Source organism: Schistocerca americana, chromosome 9, assembly GCF_021461395.2.
Source record: "Schistocerca americana isolate TAMUIC-IGC-003095 chromosome 9, iqSchAmer2.1, whole genome shotgun sequence".
Lineage (NCBI taxonomy): Eukaryota > Metazoa > Arthropoda > Insecta > Orthoptera > Acrididae > Schistocerca > Schistocerca americana.
This window is the reverse complement of record NC_060127.1, coordinates 26,915,630-26,939,793: the sequence shown is the minus strand read 5'-3', so window position 1 is coordinate 26,939,793 and position 24,164 is coordinate 26,915,630. Positions and strand designations below refer to the sequence as shown.

The following is a 24,164-nucleotide window of genomic DNA, read 5'->3' as shown; positions in this document are numbered from 1 at the left end:
AAATGAAACGATGTGAATTAGCAATATGCAGTCTAAAAGCATAAAAGCAAATATTCTAAAACAGATAGTCAATCATAAAATAATGTTTGGTAAAAACAATTACAATGTAAAGATAAAATATTTGCTAAAAGTCTTTATAATTAAAAAAGTATATATATAATTTCTTTTTTTAACCTTTTAAAATAAAGGACAGAAGAGTAAACATTCTAAAGCAGATCATCGAAAAGCTCAAAGAAATGTTTGTCTTTGAACTGAAGTTGTTCGTTTAAAACAGATAATGGATTACTTTTGTGAAGTGAAAAAATTTCAATTTCTTCTAAGGTATTTAGCAGTGGTCCTTTTGGCACAGTACGTAATATTTTCAAATTGCTAGAAATGCAACCCTCAGAATGATTGTATCCATCAAGATGTTGACCAAATATTGATTTGATACGTGCAGTACCAGTAGTATGTTCTTTGAAACGTGTTAAAAAGTTACGGCCAGTTTGGCCAATATACTGTTTCTCACAGTCATTACATATTATTTTATAAACGCCTGACTTTTGGTAGCTATTTGAGTATCCAATTGTGTGTTTCAGTTTCATCTGTAGGGGGTTATAAGTTTTAAATGCTATTGTCACACTTGTGTTCTTAAATAATTTATTTATTTTATCTGAGATAGGTCCCATGTATGTCATTTGTGTAAATCTCTTCTTGGAATTTATAACAGCGTCATTTTTTTCTTGTAATTTTTGATATAACAGATCAACATGAAGTTAATTATAATTGTTAGCAACTGCTATCTGTTTTAATGTATCAATTTCCTTTTGGATTTCATCATGTTGGAGAGGTAATTTCAGTATCCTATGTATCACAGTTTTAAAAAATGCCATTTTGTATCTTAATGGATGGCATGATGTAGCATTTAAAATTACGTCGGTTGATGTGGGTTTTCTATAAATAGAAATATTATGTCTTCCATTCTGATTTGTAATTGTGAGGTCAAGGAAATTAATACAATTGTTACTTTCGTGTTCTACTGTAAATACAAGTTTTGGATGTAAATTATTTAAGTTGTTAGCGAAGGCATCAATTTCTTCCTTAGAGCTGTTATATAATAGCAGTGTGTCGTCAACATATCTTTTGTAGTATATAATACTATTTGTTATTTCTGGATTATTTTTGAAAAATTGGATTTCAATGTAGTTGACGAAGATATCTGCTATAGTGCTAGCCAGGGAATTCTCCATTGCAAGTCCATCTTCCTGTATGTATATTTTATTATTAAATGAAAAATAATTAAAATCTAGAGTAATTCTTAACAGTTCGATGAATTCTACTATTTCTTTGGGGCTCATGATTTTGTGACACGTTAAGTTATCATTAATGATAGAGATAGTCTCTTGAATAGGTATATTCGTGAAAATATTTGTGATGTCCAACAATACGAACCTTGCAAATCAACCAGAAGTTAATAACTAGTAAAGCTATTGCAATCAAGGCAGATAAAGGGAATACTCTAGTCATTGTTAGCGAAGATGATTATGTTTCTAAAACTTTATAATTTTTTAACGCTAATGGAATAACTGAGGTTAATAAAGACCCGACTTCAAGATTTCAAACAAAAATTAAAAAGCTGATTGATGATAGTGACTCTTTACTTTCACCTAAAGATAAAATAACACTTAGAGTTATGAACCCCACTTTACCTAAGTTGAGATCGCAAATCAAATTACACAAACCAAATTTACTAATTCGTCCAATTGTTAACAATACCAACAGTCCCTCTTATAACCTGAACAAAAGCTCAATCAAATCTTAAAATCCTTCTACGTTTATGAAGAAAATTTTAGTATTAAAAACAGTTTCGAATTAACTAATTTATGATGTGGATATTCCAAAAAACGCAAGGTTCACATCGTTGGACATCACAAATCTTTACACGAATATACCTATTCAAGAGACTATCTCTATCATTAATGATAACTTAACGCGTCACAAAATCATGAGCCCCAAAGTAATAGTAGAATTCATCGAACTGTTAAGAATTACTCTAGATTATAATTATTTTTCATTTAATAATAAAATATACATACAGGAAGATGGACTTGCAATGGGGAATTCCCTGGCTAGCACTATAGCAGATATCTTCGTCAACTACATCGAAATCCAATTTTTCAAAAATAATCCAGAAATAACAAATAGTATTATATACTACAAAAGATATGTTGACGACACACTGCTATTATATAACGGCTCTAAGGAAGAAATTGATGCCTTCGCTAACAACTTAAATAATTTACATCCAAAACTTGTATTTACAGTAGAACACGAAAGTAACAATTGTATTAATTTCCTTGACCTCACAATTACAAATCAGAATGGAAGACATAATATTTCTATTTATAGAAAACCCACATCAACCGACGTAATAATAAATGCTACATCACGCCATCCATTAAGATAGAAAATGGCATTTTTTAAAACTATGATACATAGGATACTGAAATTACCTCTCCAACATGATGAAATCCAAAAGGAAATTGATACATTAAAACAGATAGCAGTTGCTAACAATTATAATTAACTTCAGGTTGATCTGTTACATCAAAAATTACAAGAAAAAAATGACGCTGTTATAAATTCCAAGAAGAGATTTACACAAATGACATACATGGGACCTATCACAGATAAAATAAATAAATTATTTAAGAACACAAGCGTGACAATAGCATTTAAAACTTATAACCCCCTACAGATGAAACTGAAACACACAATTGGATACTCAAATAGCTACCAAAAGTCAGGCGTTTATAAAATAATATGTAATGACTGTGAGAAACAGTATATTGGCCAAACTGGCCGTAACTTTTTAACACGTTTCAAAGAACATACTACTGGTACTGCACGTATCAAATCAATATTTGGTCAACATCTTGATGGATACAATCATTCTGAGGGTTGCATTTCTAGCAATTTGAAAATATTACGTACTGTGCCAAAAGGACCACTGCTAAATACCTTAGAAGAAATTGAAATTTTTTCACTTCACAAAAGTAATCCATTATCTGTTTTAAACGAACAACTTCAGTTCAAAGACAAACATTTCTTTGAGCTTTTCGATGATCTGCTTTAGAATGTTTACTCTTCTGTCCTTTATTTTAAAAGGTTAAAAAAAGAAATTATATATATACTTTTTTAATTATAAAGACTTTTAGCAAATATTTTATCTTTACATTGTAATTGTGTTTACCAAACATTATTTTATGATTGACTATTTGTTTTAGAATTTTTGCTTTTATGCTTTTAGACTGCATATTGCTAATTCACATCGTTTCATTTTTGACACTGGCTCATAATTTTATAATTTTAAATTCTTTCATTTTTATTTGCTTATATGACTGGCATATAACTTGATGAATAGCAATGCCTTAAATGAAAAAAAGGCTCATGTAATCTACATATCAACTTCATAGATAATGTTTCATATATACAGACAACTACTTTGTATCGTATTTGGGCAGCATGTAGTATACATGTCAGCTACAGATTATTGTAGCTTACTCTTTTCGTTTCAATAAAGACAAGTTGCTGCTCAATAATACATCGTCTGACGCCACAGTCTTTGCCATTCTACTTCGCAACAACTTCGTTGGAAAGAAGCCTGCTGCCACATCTTTGCACTGGCGTTTGTCCTCACCATGGCAACTACTAGTTCGACTATCGACTTTACAACAACTTCAGTGAAAAAAGCCTGCTGCTTCATCTTTGCAACGGCATCTAACTTCACCATAGCAACCAGTGGTTCCAAATGGTTCGCTGATAGGCCTTGAGAGGGCAACACATGTACTGCCAAACCGAAGTTCATTTTCCTACATATTTAAATATTTTAACGCTTCTTAATTGACAATAGCTGTTTAATAAGCTAAGTTTAGTGTGTATTTATTTCTAATTCTTGACAATGTTATTTAACTAAGAAATTTTAAATTGTAATTCGACTTATTACTCATTGGTTAATAATGACATCATGCAGTCAGAAGTGGGTGGAGCCTCCATTATATATAGTAAGACGTGCACTGGTTTCTCCAGTAGTGATTCTCCAACAGAAAGAGGTTCCTACTCAATGGTAATTCAACGTTTTATAGCTTTATAACTTTATGCATTTTGTTTAATGTATGTAGCCCTCTAATTAGAGCTTTGTATACAACTTATAGGTCTGAAGATGACCACAGTAGTGGTCGAAACCGGTCACTTTGCTAAATAAATCGTGATCAAGACTGTTTTTAATAGTAATTAAATATTTCTTCTGCTGTATGTGGCAACAGCGTCAGTACTTCAATTGTAAAGTATAGAGCACAGGGTGTATCAGAAAGAATCATCCGATTTCTGAAACTAATGAACATATACAATGTATTTTGTGTTTTTTTATGAACAGGAAACTCAAAAAGTTTTTTCTCATACCTTTTCACAGGTGTTCAATATGCCCCCTTGAGGTGTGCGGCATATGTCAGTGCGGTACTCAAATTGTTCCCACGCTGCAGCGAGCGTGTCTAGAGTTGCAGCTCTCAGAGCTGCTGTTATGCGATGTTTCACTTCATTCATTGTTGTCGGCAACGGAGGCACATAAACATAAGTCTTTTATAAACCTCCACCAGAAACAATCACTTACAGCCAGGTCCGATGCCCTTGGAAGAAAACTGCTATCCTCCATCTTGTCAAGAACGAAATTACAAAACTCCACATGTTGCTGTTTGTCACCTTCACGAAGAGCCTGTAGTAACTGAATTTTGTACGGTTTCACGTGTAAACGTCGGCGCAACACACCCCAGACGGACATCGGGAGCTTGTTAAACTGTCGAGCTGCACGGCGAACGGATTTCTGCAAATTCCTTGCGAAACTAGGGCGGATGTGTTCGACGTCTGTGTCAGGCACTCGGGGACGGCCCGGCGGTTTGCCTTCACACAAACGACCTGTTCCTCAGAATTGTTCCTGCCATCGTCCAATGCTCTGTGCTGTAGGGGGATCCACATCATGCCTAACTGGAAAGTCTCGCTGAACAGTTATTACTGCACAAACCGGGAAAACAAAACGCTTTCAGTTGTCCCGACACCATTTTCACTAGAACTGCTGCTACTTGGCGGGAACCATGAAAAACTCCAGAGTTTGCCCTTACCAACAGTACGTTGCTCAAGCACGTATCTCAAATAACAAAATAGCTATGATTTTTTTAAAAATCGGATGATTCTTTTTGATACACCCCGTATAATGTACTTTGCATACAGATACTGAACCATCAGATGGATTACGTTCAAATAGGTCAGATACTTGGTCAAAATACAATACGTACGGTATGAACGAACCGTCCGCAAAAAGCTTTGACGCAATTTTAAAAACTATTTGGCACAGATATGTCTGATGCTGATTGATTGAAGTAATGTCTTTGTGCAAGTACTCAGAATGAGAATTAAAGGGTGAACGAAGTGGTCTGAATCAGAATTCTGGTAATCAGATAAATAAAGCGTCTTTCCATTGGATAATGGAGTTGATGTTTCCTCACACGTAAGCTTACCATTGTTTGTGGCATTTTCCGCATTACCGCAAGAATGAGTAGCTATTGTGTTGCTTATGTCCGTTCAAATGGTTCAAATGGCTCTGAGCACTATGGGACTTAACTTCTGAGGTCATCAGTCTCCTAGAACTAAGAACTACTTAAACCTAACTAAGGACATCACACACATCCATGCCCGAGGCAGGATTCGAACCTGCGACCATATCGGTCGCGCGGTTCCAGACTGTAGCGCCTAGAACCGCTCGGCCACTACGGCCGGCCTTATGTCCGTTCTTGGAGGTATCTTCTATCCTAAACACTCACTTACTCAACATCCCATATTTGCACTGAACTTACAATGTGGAAACAATGGCATGCCGAGTTAACCAACAGTTAGAACATGTTCTTCTGATATATTATCCGTCGAACTATTGAAAATTTTGAATCTTAGATCCCTTCAGATAGTACAGACATCAAAAAAAGTTTTGCATCACCCTTGTTCCAAAACTCCTGAAAATAAACGTTGACAGTGGATATTGTATCACAGACACAGTCCCTTTGACTGTTGAGAGATGTCACTAAAACCGCCCAAAAATTTAAACAACCATGCATGGACAGCGCCTATTAGACGGAGGGGGTCCGAAAGCTGATCAGTTCCAGTCATTCCACCAGGAAGGAGGTACACGGCTCGTGTTGTATGTAGTTCAACCATGCCTAGACGGTAAATACCGCTGTTCGATCGCGTCCGCATTGTTACTTTGTGCCAGGAAGAGCTCTCAACAAGGGAGCTGTAAAGGCGTCTTGGAATGAACCAAAGCGATGTTGTTCGGACATGGAGGAGATAAAGAGAGAGACAGGAACCGTCGATGTCATGCATCACTCAGGCCGGCCAAGGGCTACTACTGCAGTGGATGACAGTTACCTATGGATTATAGCTCGGAGGAACTCTGACAGCAATGGCACCATGTTGAATAATGCTTTTCGTGCAGCCACAGGATGTCGTGTTACGACTCAAACTGTGCGCAATAGCCTGCATGATGGGCAACTACACTCCCGAGGTCCATCTTTCCAACCACGACACCATGCAGCACGGTACAGATGGGCCCAACAACATGCCCAATGGACCGCTAAGGATTGGCATCACGTTCTCTTCACCGATGGGTGTCGCATATGCCTTCAACCAGACTATCGCCGGAGGCGTGTTTGGAGGCAACCCGGTCAGGCTGAACACCTTAGACACACTGTCCGGCGAGTGCAACAAGATGGGGTTTGCCTTCTGTTTTGGGGTGGCATAATGTGGGGCTGACGTACGCCGCTGGTGGTCACGGAAGGCGCCGTAAGGGCTGTACGATACGTGAATGCCATCCTCCGACCGTTAGCGCGCCCATATCGGCAGCATATTGGCGAGGCTTTCGTCTTCATAGACGACAATTCGTGCCCCTTCGTGCCCATCTTGTGAATGACATCCTTTAGGATAACGACATTGCTCGACTAGAGTGGCCAGCATGTTGTCCGGACTTGAACCCTATCTAACATGCCTGTGATAGATTGAAAAGGGCTGTTTATGGACGACGTGACCCACCAACCATTGTGAGGCATCTACGCCGAATGGCCATTGAGGAGTGGGACAATCTGGACCAACAATGCTTTGATGGACTTGTGGACAGTATGCCGCAACGAATACAGGCATGCATCAATGCAAGAGGACATGCTACTGGGTATTAGAGGTACCAGTGTGTGCAACAATCGGGACCACCACCTCTGAAGGTCTCGCTGAATGGTGGTACAACATACAACGTGCGGTTTTCATGAGCAATAAAAAGAGCAGATATGATGTATATGTTGATCTCTATTCCAGTTTTCTGTACAGGTTCCGAAACTCTCGGAACCGAGGTGATGCAAAACTTTTTTTGATATGTGTATATAGGGCTCTACTTGTGTCACCATACGTTGAGAAAGTAAATAAAAATATTTACAGTTATGTAAAATAAAACACACATACTTAATTTTAAAAGATAAGCCCTCTCTATTTAAGAAACTTCCTGGCAGATTTAAACTGTGTGCCTGACCGAGACTCGAACTCGGGACCTTTGCCTTTCGCGGGCAAGTGCTCTACCATCTGAGCTACCGAAGCACGATTCACGCCCGGTACTCACAGCTTTACTTCTGCCAGTATATCGTCTCCTACCTTCCAAAATTTACAGAAGCTCTCCTGCGAACCTTGCAGAACTAGCACTCCTGAAAGAAAGGATATTGCGGAGACATGGCTTAGCCACAGCCTGGGGGATGTTTCCAGAATGAGATTTTCACTCTGCAGCGGAGTGTGCGCTCTCTATTTAAATTGATAGAGAAAAAACTAATTTTTCGTAGTTTTATGTCGCTGGGTCCCCCTTCACTGCCGATTGTAGTGAATCTAAACCAAATGTGCGGAGTATATGACGTCACAGTTACTGTGGAGACGAAGTAAGATGATCTTGAGCAGTGCTTAAGCTGATAGAGTGATGCGTAGTACTATTAATTACGATCACAATGTCGTTGAACGCTTACCTGCTGGATTCTCTGCGTGTTCTCGCTGTAGTTAGCCTGTTGCTGTTGATGCTGCCGCTGTTGATGCTGCTGCCGCTGGTGTTGTCGTTGCTGCTGTTTGGGCTGTTTCCGCTCTTGAGGAGGCTGAGGACTGCCCGTGACCAGAGGCCGTTCTCCCTCCGGACTTTTCAGATTATTGCCCAAAGGTGCGACTGGTGCTGCACTCGGGAAGTGTAATCCAGAGTTCGACTGGGGAAAATAGCTGCAAAATTTCATACAACTAGGTGAGTGACGATCGTCTTTTTTACAAGGTAGGACGGCGGACAGTAAACTTTAATCAAAGCGTCATAAAATGTTTAATGATTCGACATTGTGTATGACCAGTTTAGAATCGATATAAATAACTGATATCGCCGTAAACTGTGATGCATGTAAGGTGACGTAGTGGTTACTATCACTGGCCACCACATCGCGGCGCACCATTATTTACTGTTAAAATTTCTCAAAGTTTTCAAAATTTCTTTGTGCAAATTGTGGTATCAACGATCGATACCACACTAGTTAGGGATTGCAGATATCGCCCGCGGTCCGTAATATACAGGGTGTTACAAAAAGGTACAGCCAAACTTTCAGGAAACATTCATTCCTCACACACAAAGAAGGAAAATATGTTATGTGGACATGTGTCCGGAAACGCTTACTTTCGATGTTAGAGCTCATTTTATTATTTCTCTTCAAATCACATTAACCATGGAATGGAATCACACAGCAACAGAACGTACCAGCGTGACTTCAAACACTTTGTTACAGGAAATGTTCAAAATGTCCTCCGTTAGCGAGGATACATGCATCAACACTCCGTCGCATGGAATCCCTGATGCGCTGATGCAGCCCTGGAGAATGGCGTATTGTATCACAGCCGTCCACAATACGAGCACGAAGAGTCTATATTTGGTACCGGGGTTGCGTAGACAAGAGCTTTCAATTGCCCCCATAAATGAAAGTCAAGAGGGTTGAGGTTAGGAGAGCGTGGAGGCCATGGACTTGGTCCGCCTCTACCAATCCATCGGTCACCGAATCTGTTGTTGAGAAGCGTACGAACACTTCGACTGAAATGTGCAGGAGCTCCATCGTGCATGAACCACATGTTGTGTCGTACTTGTAAAGGTACATGTTCTAGCAGCACAGGTAGACTATCCCGTATGAAATCATGATAACGTGCTCCATTGAGCGTAGGTGGAAGAACAAATTAAAATGAGCTCTAACATGGAAATTAAGCGTTTCCGGACACATGTCCACATAACATATTTTCTTTCTTTGTGTGTGAGGAATGTTTCCTGAACGTTTGGCCGTACCTTTCTTTAACACCCGGTATATCGTTGGAGCCGCGAGTCGCGACCAGCACCGCGTCCGCGGCTTGTGACAAGTACCTAGCGAGCTCTCGTCCACTACATCTGCACGGTTACTCTGCAATTCACCCTTAAGTGCCTGGCAGAGGGTCATCGAACCATTTTCATACTACTTCTCTACCATTCCACTCTAGAATGGCGCGTGGGAACAAGGAACACCAAAATCTTTCCGTTCGAGCTCTGATTTCTCTTATTGTATTATGATGATCATTTCTCCCTACGTAGGTGGATGTCAACAAAATATTTTCGCATTCGGAAGAGAATGTTGGTGATTGAAATTTCGTAAATAGATCTCGCCGCAAGGAAAACCGCCTTTGTTTGAGTGACTGCCACCCCAACTCGTGTAAAGTATCAGTGACACTCTCACCCCTACTGCGTGATAACACGAAACGAGCTGCCCTTCTTTGCACTTTTTCGATGTCCTCCGTCAATCCTACCTGGTAAGGATCCCACACCGCGCAGCAGTATTCCACCAGAGGGCGGATAAGTGTAACGTAGGCTGTCTCTTTAGTGGGTTTGTCGCATCTTTCCAATTTAAGTTGCTCGTAATTGTTACTCCTAGGTATTTAGTCGAATAGATTTGTGCGATTTATCTTATACCCAAAATTTATTGGTTTTCTTTTAGTACCCATGTGGATGACCTCGCTCTTTTCTTTGTTTAGTGCCAATTTCCACTTTTCGCACTATACAGAAATTCTCTCTAGATCATTTAGTAATTGAAATTGATCGTCATGATTTTACTAGACGGCAAATTACAGCATCATCTACAAACAATCTAAGGGGGCTGCTCAGATTATCACCTAGATCTTCTATGTAAATCAGGAACAGCAGAGGGCCTATGACACTACCTTGCGGAACGCCGGATATCACTTCTGTTCTACTCGATGATTTACCGTCTATCACTACGAACTGTGGGACGTCGGAATGTAGCATTGCCTTCAGCTGATAGGAAGCAACCTCTAACAAGGTGCTTAGTCAAGTGTGGCATAAGTAATGCCTCCCTAGATAGCTGTTTGTAATTATATGTATGCAGCATATGAAGAAGCCTACAACACAAGTTAAATACAATATGTATGTTTTTTACCCACGACTACTAATTATTTCAGTCGTTGCAGATACAGACTAGGCAGCCAGCTCCTTATCGACTTCACTGCCAAACCTGCCATTTATGTTTCTATTTAGCTTTGGCCACCTGTCACCATAACAACTGACGAAGAGAATCATAGCATCAATATTGTTTATATATTCCGAAATATTCGATTTATGTATGAATAGAAGCTCTCCGTCCAGGTGTTCGTAATAAACGAGCTTTCAGAGATAACAGTTTTTATTGACAGACGACGCTATTTTTGGATTTAGACTTGCGGTTGCGACGTGACAACATAGAATAGAGGAAGCAGTTTCCAAAAGTTGAGATCTTGGGAACGGCATTGTGTGAAAGTGAAAAATGAAGCGTAGTGCGAGTGAAGGATGTTAAAAATGAAGTGAACACATCAGGTACGAAATGAGAAGCCACTGGAAACGACAGACGAGAAGCAGTTAGTGCAGGAAGGGATAAAATAATGTGACGTCTGCTAAAGGGCAGTAGCGTGTCTTGGAGAGGTGGGAGGGATTACACTGAGAAAAGACATGGGATAGCGATATAGACATGCAAAGGTGCCGATAGTATCACGTACACGAGGCATAAAAGAGAAGTGCGTAGATGGAGCTGTCATACACTACTGGCCATTAAAGTTGCTACACCAAGAAGAAATGCAGATGATAAGCGGTTATTATTTGGACAAATATATTATACTGGAACTGACATGTGATCACATTTTCACGCAATTTGAGTGCATAGATCCTGAGAAATCAGTACCCAGAACAACCACCTCTGGCCGTAATAACGGCCTTGATACGTCTGGGCATTGAGTCAAACAGAGCTTGGATGGCGTGTACAGGTACAGCTGCCCATGCCACAGTTCATAAACAGTAGTGACTGGCGTATTGTGACGAGCCAGTTGCTCGGCCACCATTAACCAGACGTTTTCAATTGGTGAGAGATCTGGAGAATGTGCTGGCCAGGGCAGCAGTCGAACATTTTCTGTATCCAGAAAGGCCCGTGCAGGACCTGCAACATGCGGTCGTGCATTATCCTGCTGAAATGTAGGGTTTCGCGGGGATCGTATAAAGGGTAGAGCCACGGGTCATAACTGAAATGTAACGTCCACTGTTCAAAGTGCCGTCAGTGCGAACAAGAGGTGACCGAGACGTGTAACCAATGGCACCCCATACCCTCACGCCGGAAGATACGCCAGTATGGCGATGACGAATACACGCTTCCAATGTGCGCTCACCGCGATGTCGCCAAACACGGATGCGACCATCACGATGCTGTAAACAGAACCTGGATTCATCCGAAAAAGTGACGTTTTGCCATTCGTGCACCCAGGTTCGTCGTTGATTACATCATCGCAGGCGCTCCTCTCTGTGATGCAGCGTCAAGAGTAACCGCAGCCACGGTCTCCCAACTGATAGTCCATGCTGCTGCACACGTCGTCGAACTGTTCGTGCAGATGGTTGTTGTCTTGCAAACGTCATCTCGACTGCAAGAGATACGAGGCCGTTGGGATCCAGCACGGCGTTCCGTATTACCCTCCTGAACCCACCGATTCCATATTCTGCTAACAGTCATTGGATCTCGACCAACGCGAGCTTTAATGTCGCGATACGATTAACCGCAATCGCGATAGGCTACATTCCGACCTTTATCAAAGTCCGAAAAGTGATGATACGCATTTCTCCTCCTTACACGAGGCATCACAACAACGTTTCACCAGGCAACGCCGGTCAACTGCTGTTTGTGTATGAGAAATCGGTTGGAAACTTTCCTAATGTCAGCACGTTGTAGGTGTCGCCACCGACGCCAACCTTGTGTGAATGCACGTCATCTTCGTGGTGTAGCAATTTTAATGGCCAGTAGTGTATATACTAAGATGGTTCATGGGAAAAGGTCTCCGACATAGTTATGACATCACGGCGGAAATTAAGAGACTCTTGAGCGCGGAATGGTAGTTGGAGCTAGACGAGTAGGACATTCGGTTAGGAAATCCTTAGGGAATTCAATATTTCGAGATACACAGTGTCAAGAGTGTGCTGAGAGCACCAGACGTCAGGCATTACCTCTCACCACGGAAAACACAGTGGCTGATGGCCTTCACTTAACGACCGACGGCATCGGCGTTGGCGTACAGTTGTCAGAGGCAACAGACAGGCAACACTGCGTGAGGTAACCACGGAAATCAATGCGGGACGTACGACGAACTTATTCATTATGAAAATTCGTTGAAATTTGGTGTTAATGGTGTATGACGAGTGCCTTTGCTAACAGGACGAAATCGACTCGTGACCATATCAGTTGGACCCTAGGCTACTGTCCAGTTGGCCTGGTCAGACGAGTCCCGATTTCAGTGGGTAAGAGCTGATGGTAGGTTCGGAGTGTGGCGCAGACCTCATGAAGCCACGGACCCAAGCTGTCAACAAGGCACTGTGCGAAGTGGTGGTGGCTCCTTAATGGTGTGGGCTGTGTTTACAGGGGATGGACGGGGTTCTCTGGTCCAACTGAACCGATCATTGACTGGAAATGGTTATGTTCGGCTACTTGGAGATCATTAGCAGCCATTCATGGGCCTTATTTTTACGGATAACAATGCGCCATGTCACCGGGTCACAATTGTTCGCCATTGGTTTGAAGGACATTCTCGACAGTTCGAGCGAATGATTTGACCACCCATATCGCCTGACATGAATACCATCGAACATTTATGGGACATAATAGAGCTTTCACTGCGTCCACAAAATCCTGCACTGGGAACACTTTCGCAATTCAAAATGTTCAAATGTGTGTGAAATCTTATGGGACTTGACTGCTAAGGTCTTAAGTCCCTAAGCTTACACACTACTTAACCTAAATTATCCTAAGGACAAACACACACACCCATGCCCGAGGAAGGACTCGGACCTCCGCCGGGACCAGCCCCACAGTCCATGACTGTACCGTCATAGACCGCTCGGCTAATCCCGCGCGGCCTTTCGCAGTTATGTACGGCTATAACAGTAACATGGATTCCTATTTTTCTAGGGCACTTCCAACGACTCTGAGTCCTTGACACGTCGAATTGCTGCTCTACGCCGGCCGCGGTGGTCTAGCGGTTCTAAGCGCTCAGTCAGGAACCGCGCGACTGCTACGGTCGCAGATTCGAATCCTGCCTCGGGCATGGATGTGTGTGATGTCCTTAGGTTAGTTAGGTTTAAGTAGTTCAAGTTCTAGGGGACTGATGACCTCAGATGTTAAGTCCCATAGTGCTCAGAGCCATTTGAACCATTTTTGCTGCTCTACGCCAGGGAAAATGTCAGGAGGAATCCCATGACTTTTGTCACGTCATTGTAACTGCGTGTATCTGCCATGAATGCTGCAGAGCCATATGATGCCCATGACATGTGTATCACACAAGGGCGTGTAAACGGCCAAGAGATGTGCTATAGCAAGACCGCTCACTTTCTCAGATCAGAAGCTCACAGTTGTCGCTTGATGGACGTCAGAGGACAACTTCCACGCTGCTGAAAGGAACTGTGGTTGAAAAATATCCGACAATTAATTGAAATCGTTGGCTGTTTGCTGCACTAAAATGAAGAGGAGAACACAAGAAGTCGCGAAGGGTACACCAAAGCAGTCGGGAGACTGACACTCCGAAAGACGCATTATTTTTTTAAATATTAAATGAAAAGTACAAAATTGTGAGTGGTCTACAGTGCTACATTATTTAGTTAATCGGCTTTCGGCTTATAAGACTGTCATCAGGCAACAACTGTATATGGTCATCAAAGAGGATACATAAAATGGTTAACTATAGTGAAAAAGATATTACTCATGTATGCTGAGGTTCATACACGGAGTAAACGTCACCTCTGAAAATGCGACCCTAACGTATTTCCAAATATTAAAGATAAGCGTCAAATAAATGTGAAGAAAATGTTACTAATAAACGATAGCAAACACTGATTGCTCACGTAAACGATGAAGCAACCGCAGTCGCGTGTTCTGGAATATTTCTGAAAAACCGGTTGTTTAAACGTCTCCGAGGCAAATGGATTGAGAGTTCCTCAACGAAAAATACCCAACTTCATTCCATACCACTGAAACTGCAGTTAATCGTTTCTGGTGAGGTATTATAGGAGTGATGGAAGTTGAAGACTCATGTGAGAATTCTCAGAGGGCAAATACTCTGCAAATACTGAAAATAAAGAAAGATACTACATGAAGTGTGGATAGCTTTATGGCGACAAAATTTATCGCCATTCTGTACGGCTATTAACTCGTGTGGAATCATTTCATTACAAATCCATTATGGGGATTACGTTTACCTGTATGTGATACTTGTCTTCCCTGTAGAGGATGGAATAATTTAGTGGGATAATGTGCTTTCATGCACTGATTAATATACCCATATATGTCCGTTTTAGCCAAATGAAAAGCAAAAAACTTCCAAGAGGAACTCATTTCGAGGTGTTAACGCAACTGGACGTTTCTACGCCTACCTAAGCCATTGTGTTTGCTATGGGTGCGCTGCAGTCCCTTCCCTTCAACATCTGTGGGAAGTTATCAACAGCCAAGTTTTATAGGTACTGTACATGTTGCAAACAGCCTTTTATAAGAAAGATATTATCTGCTCATTATAGCAAGTTTCAACTGCGTATACTTAGCTAATTAATTAGTTAGAGACAAGTTCGATTGATACATACATCAAAATTACTTTTAACGATTCAGTTCGCAGGATATTGGCTTAATTGTTCTTTACATATGGCTGCATGGTGCCATTTACTGATCAGTTCAAATAACTGAAAAAAAATTTTGTTCACTAACAGAAGATAGAATGTAATCGTTTTACGTTAAACAAATAGATGGCGTTGCCCAGAATAAGATTTTCAGCTTACTTCAAAACTTTCATGTTGCTATCTGTCAGGTAGTTAAAACGATTAGGTAAGTGATCAAAGAGTTTGACAACAATATTATTAATCATTTTCTGATTGTAAGTAAGTTTTAATGAAGAGTAATGAAGGTAATTTTCCTTCTAGCATAATAATCATATATGCCATCGTTCCTTATGAGCTCAGATGGATTATTTACAACAAATTTCGTGAGAGTGGATGTGCACAGTGATTCTGTAGTTAAATGCCTAACTCCTTAAACATATGTCTACAATATGACGGAAGGTGGCATTGCGTGTTCTTCTCAAATCACGCTTTTGTGCGATCATGACCTTCGTTCTTTAACATGAGTTACCCTAGAATACAATTCCTTATGGTATTTGGTTCAAATGGCTCTGAGCACTATGGGACTTAACATCTGTGGTCATCAGTCCCCTAGAACTTAGAACTACTTAAACCTAACTAACCTGAGGACATCACACACATCCATGCCCGAGGCAGGATTCGAACCTGCGACCGTAGCGGTCACGCGGTTCCAGACTGAAGCGCCTAGAACCGCACGGCCACACCCGCCGGCCTTAGGGAATTATTGAATGAAAGTAAGTAAATTATGTTAACATTGATTTGTCTGTCTCCAAGACCTGCAGTAACACAATCAGAACTGAACTGTTTAAGCTGCCACAAAATTTATGTTTTTCTAGTTAAAATTACTCTGCTCATATTTTAAGTAACATTGATTTTACATAAGACATCGTTGTTCAAGACCCAATGTGCTGAGTCCTCTTAAGAGAGAAGCCATTTGCTAATATCCAATCAATAATCCTCCCAAATATTTTAAGCCGTTTCCAATTTCCTCTCTTGCTGTATGTGTATTGGAAGTCCCTCATTTTTTCTGCATCGTACTGTAACAACACGTCTCAAATGCCTACAGTGTCCCCTCTGTACAGCTCCCTCAAGTACCGTGGAAGTTATTCTCTGATGTCTCAACACATGTCTCTCATTCTGCCCCTTCTTCTAATCAGTGCTTTCCATGTATTTCTTTCCTCGTCGATTCTACAGAGAACCTCCTCATTTCTTATTTAATATCCATCTAATTTTCATCATTCATCTACAGGCAATACCTCAAATGCTTAAATTCCCTTTTTACGTCATATTACAACAGTCCACAGTTCACTTTCATAAAATGCTTTGCTCCAAATGTGCATTATCGGAAGTATATTCGTAAAATTAAAGCCTATGTTGGACACTAGTAAACATCCTTTAAGGAGGAATTCATTCCTTGCTTGTACCAGACTGCTTATCGTATTCTTCTTATCTGTTCCATCATTTGTCATTTTGCTTACAAGATAGCAGAGTTCCTTCATTTTTGTCTACCTTGTGATCGCAAATTTCAGTGTCAATTTGGTTGCTAATCTCACTTCTGTTACTCTGCTACCTTCAGTTTTATTTGGTTTATTCTCAATCCATATTCCGTGCTCATTAGACTGTTCATGACATTCAGAAGTTTCTGTGGTTCTTCTTTCCTTTCACCACGGATTGCAATCTCCTGTGAGAGAATGAAAAGGTAGAATTACACTTTCACTCACCAGATTTGATAAAGATTGTATGCTCTGGTCTTTCTTAATTTCTCCATTTTATTATTTTCATATGCTCCTGACCCTGTATAACTACTGGGCATACTTGATGAGCTTCATAGACTCACTAGCAGCCCTGGATTTTCTTCATAACCTCTAAAGCTCAATGCCAAATGTCAAATTCATAAAGCATTATGATGTATTTCTCAAGAAAATTTAAAACATCACAGTTGTGTACAAAATATCAATTTACAAGATACACTGGCAGCTGAGTGCGTAACGCATACGTTTCTACATTTAATGCCCTAGTTCACATCTTCATAGCAACAACGTCATTTATTATATTTATATTCCATATTACTTCTGAAAGAACAGGCACTACAAACAAACACACACACACACACACCTAGATATAAAGAGTATTACAAAAAGGTACGGCCAAACTTTCAGGAAAGATTCCTCACACACAAATAAAGGAAAGATGTTATGTGGTCATGTGTCCGGAAACGCTTAATTTCCATGTTAGAGCTCATTTTAGTTTCTTCCACCTACGCTCAATGGAGCACGTTATCATGATTTCATATGGGATACTCTACCTGTGCTGCTACAACATGTTCCTTTACAAGTACGACACAACATGTGGTTCATGCACGATGGAGCTCCTGCACATTTCAGTCGAAGTGTTCGTACGCTTCTCAACAGCAGATTCGGTGACCGTTGGATTGGTAGAGACGGACCAATTCCATGGCCTCCACGCTCTCCTGACCTCAACCCTCTTGACTTTCATTTATGGGGGCATTTGAAAGCTCTAGTCTACGCAACCCCTGTACCAAAAGTAGAGACTCTTCGTGCTCGTATTGTGGACGGCTGTGATACAATACGCCATTCTCCAGGGTTGCATCAGCGCATCAGGGATTCCATGCGACGGAGGGTGGATGCATGTATCCTCGCTAACGGAGGACATTTTGAACATTTCCTGTAACAAAGTGTTTGAAGTCACGCTGGTACGTGAAAGGTGGCTACACTGAGCCACTGCGCCAGAGATTGCGCCAAAGAGTATTATTCAGCCGCCTCCACAGGCAGTACTTGGAGAGAGCTCGTAGCAGTCAGTGCCTGTCGTGGTCTCGTAGTAGCCAGTGCTTGTTAAGAACTCGTAGCAGAGAGTGTTTGTTGAGATGTGCTAGTAGGCAGTGCATGCTGGAATGTGATATTGGAGAGTTCTGGTTGAGATGTGATAGTAACGAGTCGGTGTGGAGAGATTGTAATGATTAGAGTGCTTTTCATCAATATAAATTAAGGTAACAAACTACTTTTCTTTTTTTTCTCATTATTTAAGTGTCCTAAATAATGCGTCATTACAGGTTCAGTCAACAAAGCATCTGGCTTGTGTTCTTGTATTAGAGTGTAATTCTGCTTTCCTTACGCAATTGTAGTATTTCTATTTTTTAGTTACTTCAGTATAAATGGTATTTAAAATTTCTTGTCTTGTTGAAGAAGAACCGTGCCAGATGTGTACGTTGAGTCACACTCCCACACACAGAACAACTACACTTGTACTTTGGTTTAGTAGGTTTTATAGTTGCTGGGGACTTAATTAATTAACTGTGTTAACGAAAATTTTCTTTCATTGTTTGTTGTTATTCTATGCAGTCAGATTGCGTACAAATACTAGTCAGGGCCAACCGTTTACGAAACAGCGTAATCGGACTTACAGCTACTAAAAATATTTGCATTTTATATAATTAAGCCCCCATGCATACGTTCTGTTGCTGTGTGTTTCCATTCCGTGATTAATGTGATTAGAAGAAAAGTAATAAAATGAGCTCTAACATGGAAAGTAAGCGTTTCCGGACACATGTCCACATAACATATTTTCTTTCTTTGTGTGTGAGGAATGTTTCCTGAAAGTTTGGCCGTACCTTTTTGTAACACCCTGTATATATCCTAATATCGTGTAGGACAACCACAAGCACGAGAAAGTGCCGCAGAACGAGGTGGCATGGGCTCAGCTAACGTCTGAATTAGTGCTGGAGGGAACTGACACTATGAATCCTGCAGGGCTGCCCATAAATGCGTAAGAGTACCATGGCGTAGAGATCTCTTCTGAACACCACATTGCAAGGCATCTCAGATGTGCTCAATAATATTCATGTCTGGGGAGTTTGGTGACCAGCGGAAGTGTTTAAACTCAGAAGAGCGTTCCTGCAGAACTCTGAAGCAATTCTGGACTTGTGTGGTGACGTATTCTCCTGCTGGAATTGCCCGTCGGACTGCACAATGGACATGAATGGATGCAGGTGATCAGACAGGATGCTTACATACGTGTCACCTATCAGAATTGTATCTAGATGTATCAGGGGTCCCATATCACTCCACTTATACACGCCCCACACCATTACAGAGCCTCCACCACCTTGAACAGTCCCCTGCTGACGTGCGGGATCCATGGATTCATGAGGTTGTCTCCATACCCGTACACGTTCATCAGCTCGATACAACTTGAAACGAGACTCGTCCGACCAGGCAACATGCTTCCAGTCATGAACAGTCCAATGTCGGTGTTTACAGGCCGAGGCGAGGCGTAATGCTTTGTGTCATGCGATCATCAAGGGTACACAAGTGGGGATTCGACTCCGAAAGCCTATATCGATGACGTTTCGTTGAATGGTTCGCACGCTGACACTTGTTTATGGTCTAGCATTGAAATCTGCAGCAATTTTGCGGAAGTGTTACACTTCTGTCACGTTGAACGATTATCTTCAGTCGTCATTGGTCCCATTCTTGAAGGATGTTTTCCAGCCGCAGAGATGTCGGAGATTTGATGTTCCCCACATTTCAGATATTCACGGTACACTCGTGAAATGGTCGTATCGGAAAATCTCCACTTCGTTGCTACCCCAAAATGCTGTGTCCCATCACTCGTGCGCCGACTATAGCACCAAGTTCAAACTCACTTAAATCTTGATAACCTGCCATTGTAGCAGCAGTGACCGATCTATCAACTGTGCCAAACACTAGTTCTATTATATAGGCGGTGCCGACTGCAGCACCGCATTCTGTCTGTTTACATAATACCACTGTACTTGAATATGCATATATATACACTACTGGCCATTAAAATTGCTACAGCACGAAGATGACGTGCTACAAACGCGAAATTTAACCGACAAGAAGAAGATGCTGTGATATGCAAAGGAGTAGCTTTTCAGAGCATTCACACAACGTGCTGACATGAGGAAAGTTTGCAACAGATTTCTTATACACAAACAGCAGTTGACCGGCGTTGCCTGGTGAAACGTTGTTGTAATGCCTTGTGTAAGGAGGAGAAAAGCATACCATCACGTTTCCGACTTTGATAAAGGTCGGATTGTAGCCTATCGCGATTGCGGTTTATCGTATCGCGACATTGCTGCTCGCGTTGGTCGAGATCCAATGACTGTTAGCAGAATATGGAATCGGTGGGTTCAGGAGGGTAATACGGAACGCCGTGCTGGATCCCAACGGCCTCCTATCACCAGCAGTCGAGATGACAGGCATCTTATCCGCATGGCTGTAACGAATCGTGCAGCCACGTCTCGATCCCTGAGTCAACAGATGGGGACGTTTGCAAGACAACAACCATCTGCACGAACAGTTCGACGACGTTTGCAGCAGTATGGACTGTCAGCTCGGAGACCATGGGTGCGGTTACCCTTGACGGTGCATCACAGACAGGAGCGCCTGCGATGGTGTACTCAATGACGAAGCTGGGTGCACGAATGGCAAAACATTTTTTCGGATGAATCCAGGTTCCGGTTACAGCATCATGATGGTCACATTCGTGTTTTGTGACATCGCGGTGAACGCACATTGGAAGCGTATATTCGTCATCGCCATACTGGCGTATCACCCGGCGTGATGATGGTATGGGGTGCCATTGGTTACACGTCTCGGTCACCTCTTGTTCGCACTGACGGCACTTTGAACCTTGGATGTTACATTTCAGATGTGTTACGAGCCGTGGCTCTATCCTTCATTCGATCCCTGCGAAACCCTACATTTCAGCAGGGCAATGTACGACCGCATGTTGCAGGTCCTGTACGGACCTTTCAGGATACAAAATGTTCGACTGGTGCCCTGGCCAGCACATTCTCGAGATCTCTCACCAATTGAAAACGTCTGGTCAATGATGACCGAGCAACTGGCTCGTCACAATACGCCAGTAACTACTCTTGATGAACTGCGGTATTGTGTTTAAGCCGCATGGGCAGCTGTACCTGTACACGCCATCCAAGTTCTGTTTGACTCGATGCCCAGGCGTATCAAGGCCGTTATTACGGCCAGAGGTGGTTGTTCTGGGTACTGATTTCTCAGGATTTCTGCACTCAAATTGCGTGAAAATGTAACGTTTATCATCTGCATTTCTTCTTGGTGTAGCAATTTTAATGGTCAGTAGTGTACTTCTGGTCAGCTACAGATTAAATCAGTAACAGTGCAGCAGCAAGGGTTGGTCAAAGACGATGCGATAAGATCCTTCACTCCCACCTGCAATCTCTCCCATCTCTCCCTCCCATACCTACCATCCATTTCCACCAAATCCAATATATATATATATATATATATATATATATATATATATATATATATATGTCAGCTGTCAAAGACATTTATCTGATTAAAGCACACACCCACACCCACACACACACACACTCACACACACACACACATATATATATATATATATATATATATATATATATATATATATATATATATATATATATGTGATACAGTTCTATGCTGAAAAATTTTTCAGTTATTATTCAATGCTTCAAATTTTTGTACCTAAATTTTAATTTCTTGTCAGTGCTCACATTTCATGTGATTCATTCTTAAAACTAAAAGTATATTAACTTTAATAAAACAATATCATTAAGTGTTTGTTATCTAACATTTACATTTGTTAATAAATATGGAATTTAAGTAGTAGAAAAAAAAATTTTCTGTTTCTGAGCTGTAAAGCTGAGACGGTTGCAAGTACCTTACAGTTTGGCCTCAGCTTCTGACGACTATCTCAAAACACCTACAAAACACCTCGAAAGTTTCTTTACTCAACAGCAATCGGAAATCTTCTAAATCTCCCCACACCAGGAAAGTCCCCAGCGACATTTAGTCCTCACCTCAGCAACGGCAGTGCATGCTGTCCAGCTATAGCCAGGGGCTGCAGCTGCTGCCCCCACGGCAGCTGCTGTTGCTGCTGCTGCTGCAGCTGCTGGAGCAGCAGTGACGGGGAGGCCGCTGCCTGGAGTGCCGTTATGGGAATCACCAGCGCCGGCACAGTTGCGGCGTCCGGGCCGCCGCCCGGTGCGAGTGGCAGCTGCGCTACGAAGGAGCCTGCGGGTGCCCCCAGCTGTGGGGCCAGCTGCTGCGTGGACAGCTGCTGCGTGGACACGTCCCAGCGGCCGCCCAGCTGCGGCAAGGTGGGCGGTGGCGGCACCCTGGCACCTCCTGAGCCTGCAGCAGCAATAGGGGCTCAGTTTCTCTGACCTATTAAAAGTCCGAGAGGTCATACCATTGATTGGAATATGCAAGATTACAGTGTCGTCACAGTTACTTCCTCAAATTTTCTTCAGGTGCACTATCCTTGAGAGGTATATATATATATATATATATATATATATATATATATATATATAGAGAGAGAGAGAGAGAGAGAGAGAGAGAATATTTGCAGAAGTCTTTGGCCATAGCTGCACTTCCACAGGTTAAGGCATATGATTGACAGTAATGTATTTGTGGCAAAGGCAGTACAGAACTTGTAAGAGCAGCTGAACAGAATGGGCAGTGTCCTGAAGCCAGGTTAAAAGGTAAAAATCAACTAAATGCAACAAAGGTGATGGAACTAAATCAGAAAGCAGTCGTCAGTTTCGTAGTAGAGGGGAGTGTGGGGGTAAAAAATGTAGAGAGAGATCAAGCCTGTAATACAGCAAACAGATGTTGATTGCAATAGCTATACAGACGCTTCCACAGGATACACCAATGTGGAGAGCTGCATCAAACGATTCTTTGGACTGTCACTACAGATACAGTTGCATTTACACTGATAATTGCTTAATAGCTGTTTCACCCTACGTAACATTTACGAGAGAATGACGAAGTTCCAAATATTAGGAAAATGTGTGTGTGTTTGTGTGTGTATCAGCAATATACAAATTCGTAAGAAATAAATGAAGCAAACAGCATATGCCCAATATTTGTACACACACACACACACACACACACATATATATATATATATATATATATATATATATATATATATATATATATATATATAGGGTGAAAGAGTAAAGAAAAATGTACATATAAACATGGGTCCACAAATAAATGATTTTGCCAGAAATTTAGCAACTTTGCTAATATGAAGCCATCGCAAAATTGTATGAGGCTAAGGTAAAGCACGATTTTCATTTATTTTGTTGTTGTTGGTCTGCTGAATCTAATAAAACATGTCCCAGACATGTATCTGCAGCAATTTTCCAGAACATCCACATTATGAACGCTACGTAGAGAACCTGTCTTTCGTAACATTCGAAATACTCCACTAACGGTTCGTGCAGTCGGAATCCTCCGAGTTGGAAAACGTACGCGATATTCGTTAATTGCAGCCATAGCATTATCATCACATTTGCCATAAAGAAACACCCTATTGGCGTATTCTTCCGCCATAAATTTGAAAGGCATCCCTATTTCATAAATAACGTACAAACTACATCAGTTAGAATGTAGGAACTCATCCCTAGGCTGTATCCCTCCTACCAGCTACACCATACCCTAATATACCAATACCATCTCAAACGGAGATTAAATCTCACTCATCCTTTGCCCTGCTGGCATTTGACTCCTATCCAAACACCTGCATCCTAACTATCTGGACCTTCACACAGTCATCTCCCAACCTTTTCCATCTATCCTCTCAACACCTCCCACAACCCGATGCCCACAGGCAGTCAGCAGCAGCACACATCACATTATCACCATTATGACTGTCGTCATCATCAACTTTTCATGAACTCTGTCCTCTGTATTTCAACCTCATAAACTGTTTATTAATTTAATCTTAAATATTTCAATCAGAAGATAATTGTAGCTGCCATCCCACCTAATTTGGTGGAATGTAA

The 24,164-nt window shown here is 41.4% G+C and overlaps 1 protein-coding gene across 1 annotated transcript in view; it reads right to left on the bottom strand.

Moving 5' to 3' along the window:
• Positions 1–24,164, bottom strand: part of LOC124551231 (protein split ends-like) — a 124,289-nt gene that overhangs the window by 14,654 nt on the left and 85,471 nt on the right. The window contains exons 5-6 of the mRNA XM_047126224.1: positions 22,164–22,497; positions 8,076–8,316 (exon numbers count right to left, since the gene is read on the bottom strand). Of these exons, the coding sequence (XP_046982180.1) occupies positions 8,076–8,316; positions 22,164–22,497 (575 nt within the window). The remainder of the gene's footprint in view (positions 1–8,075; positions 8,317–22,163; positions 22,498–24,164) is intronic.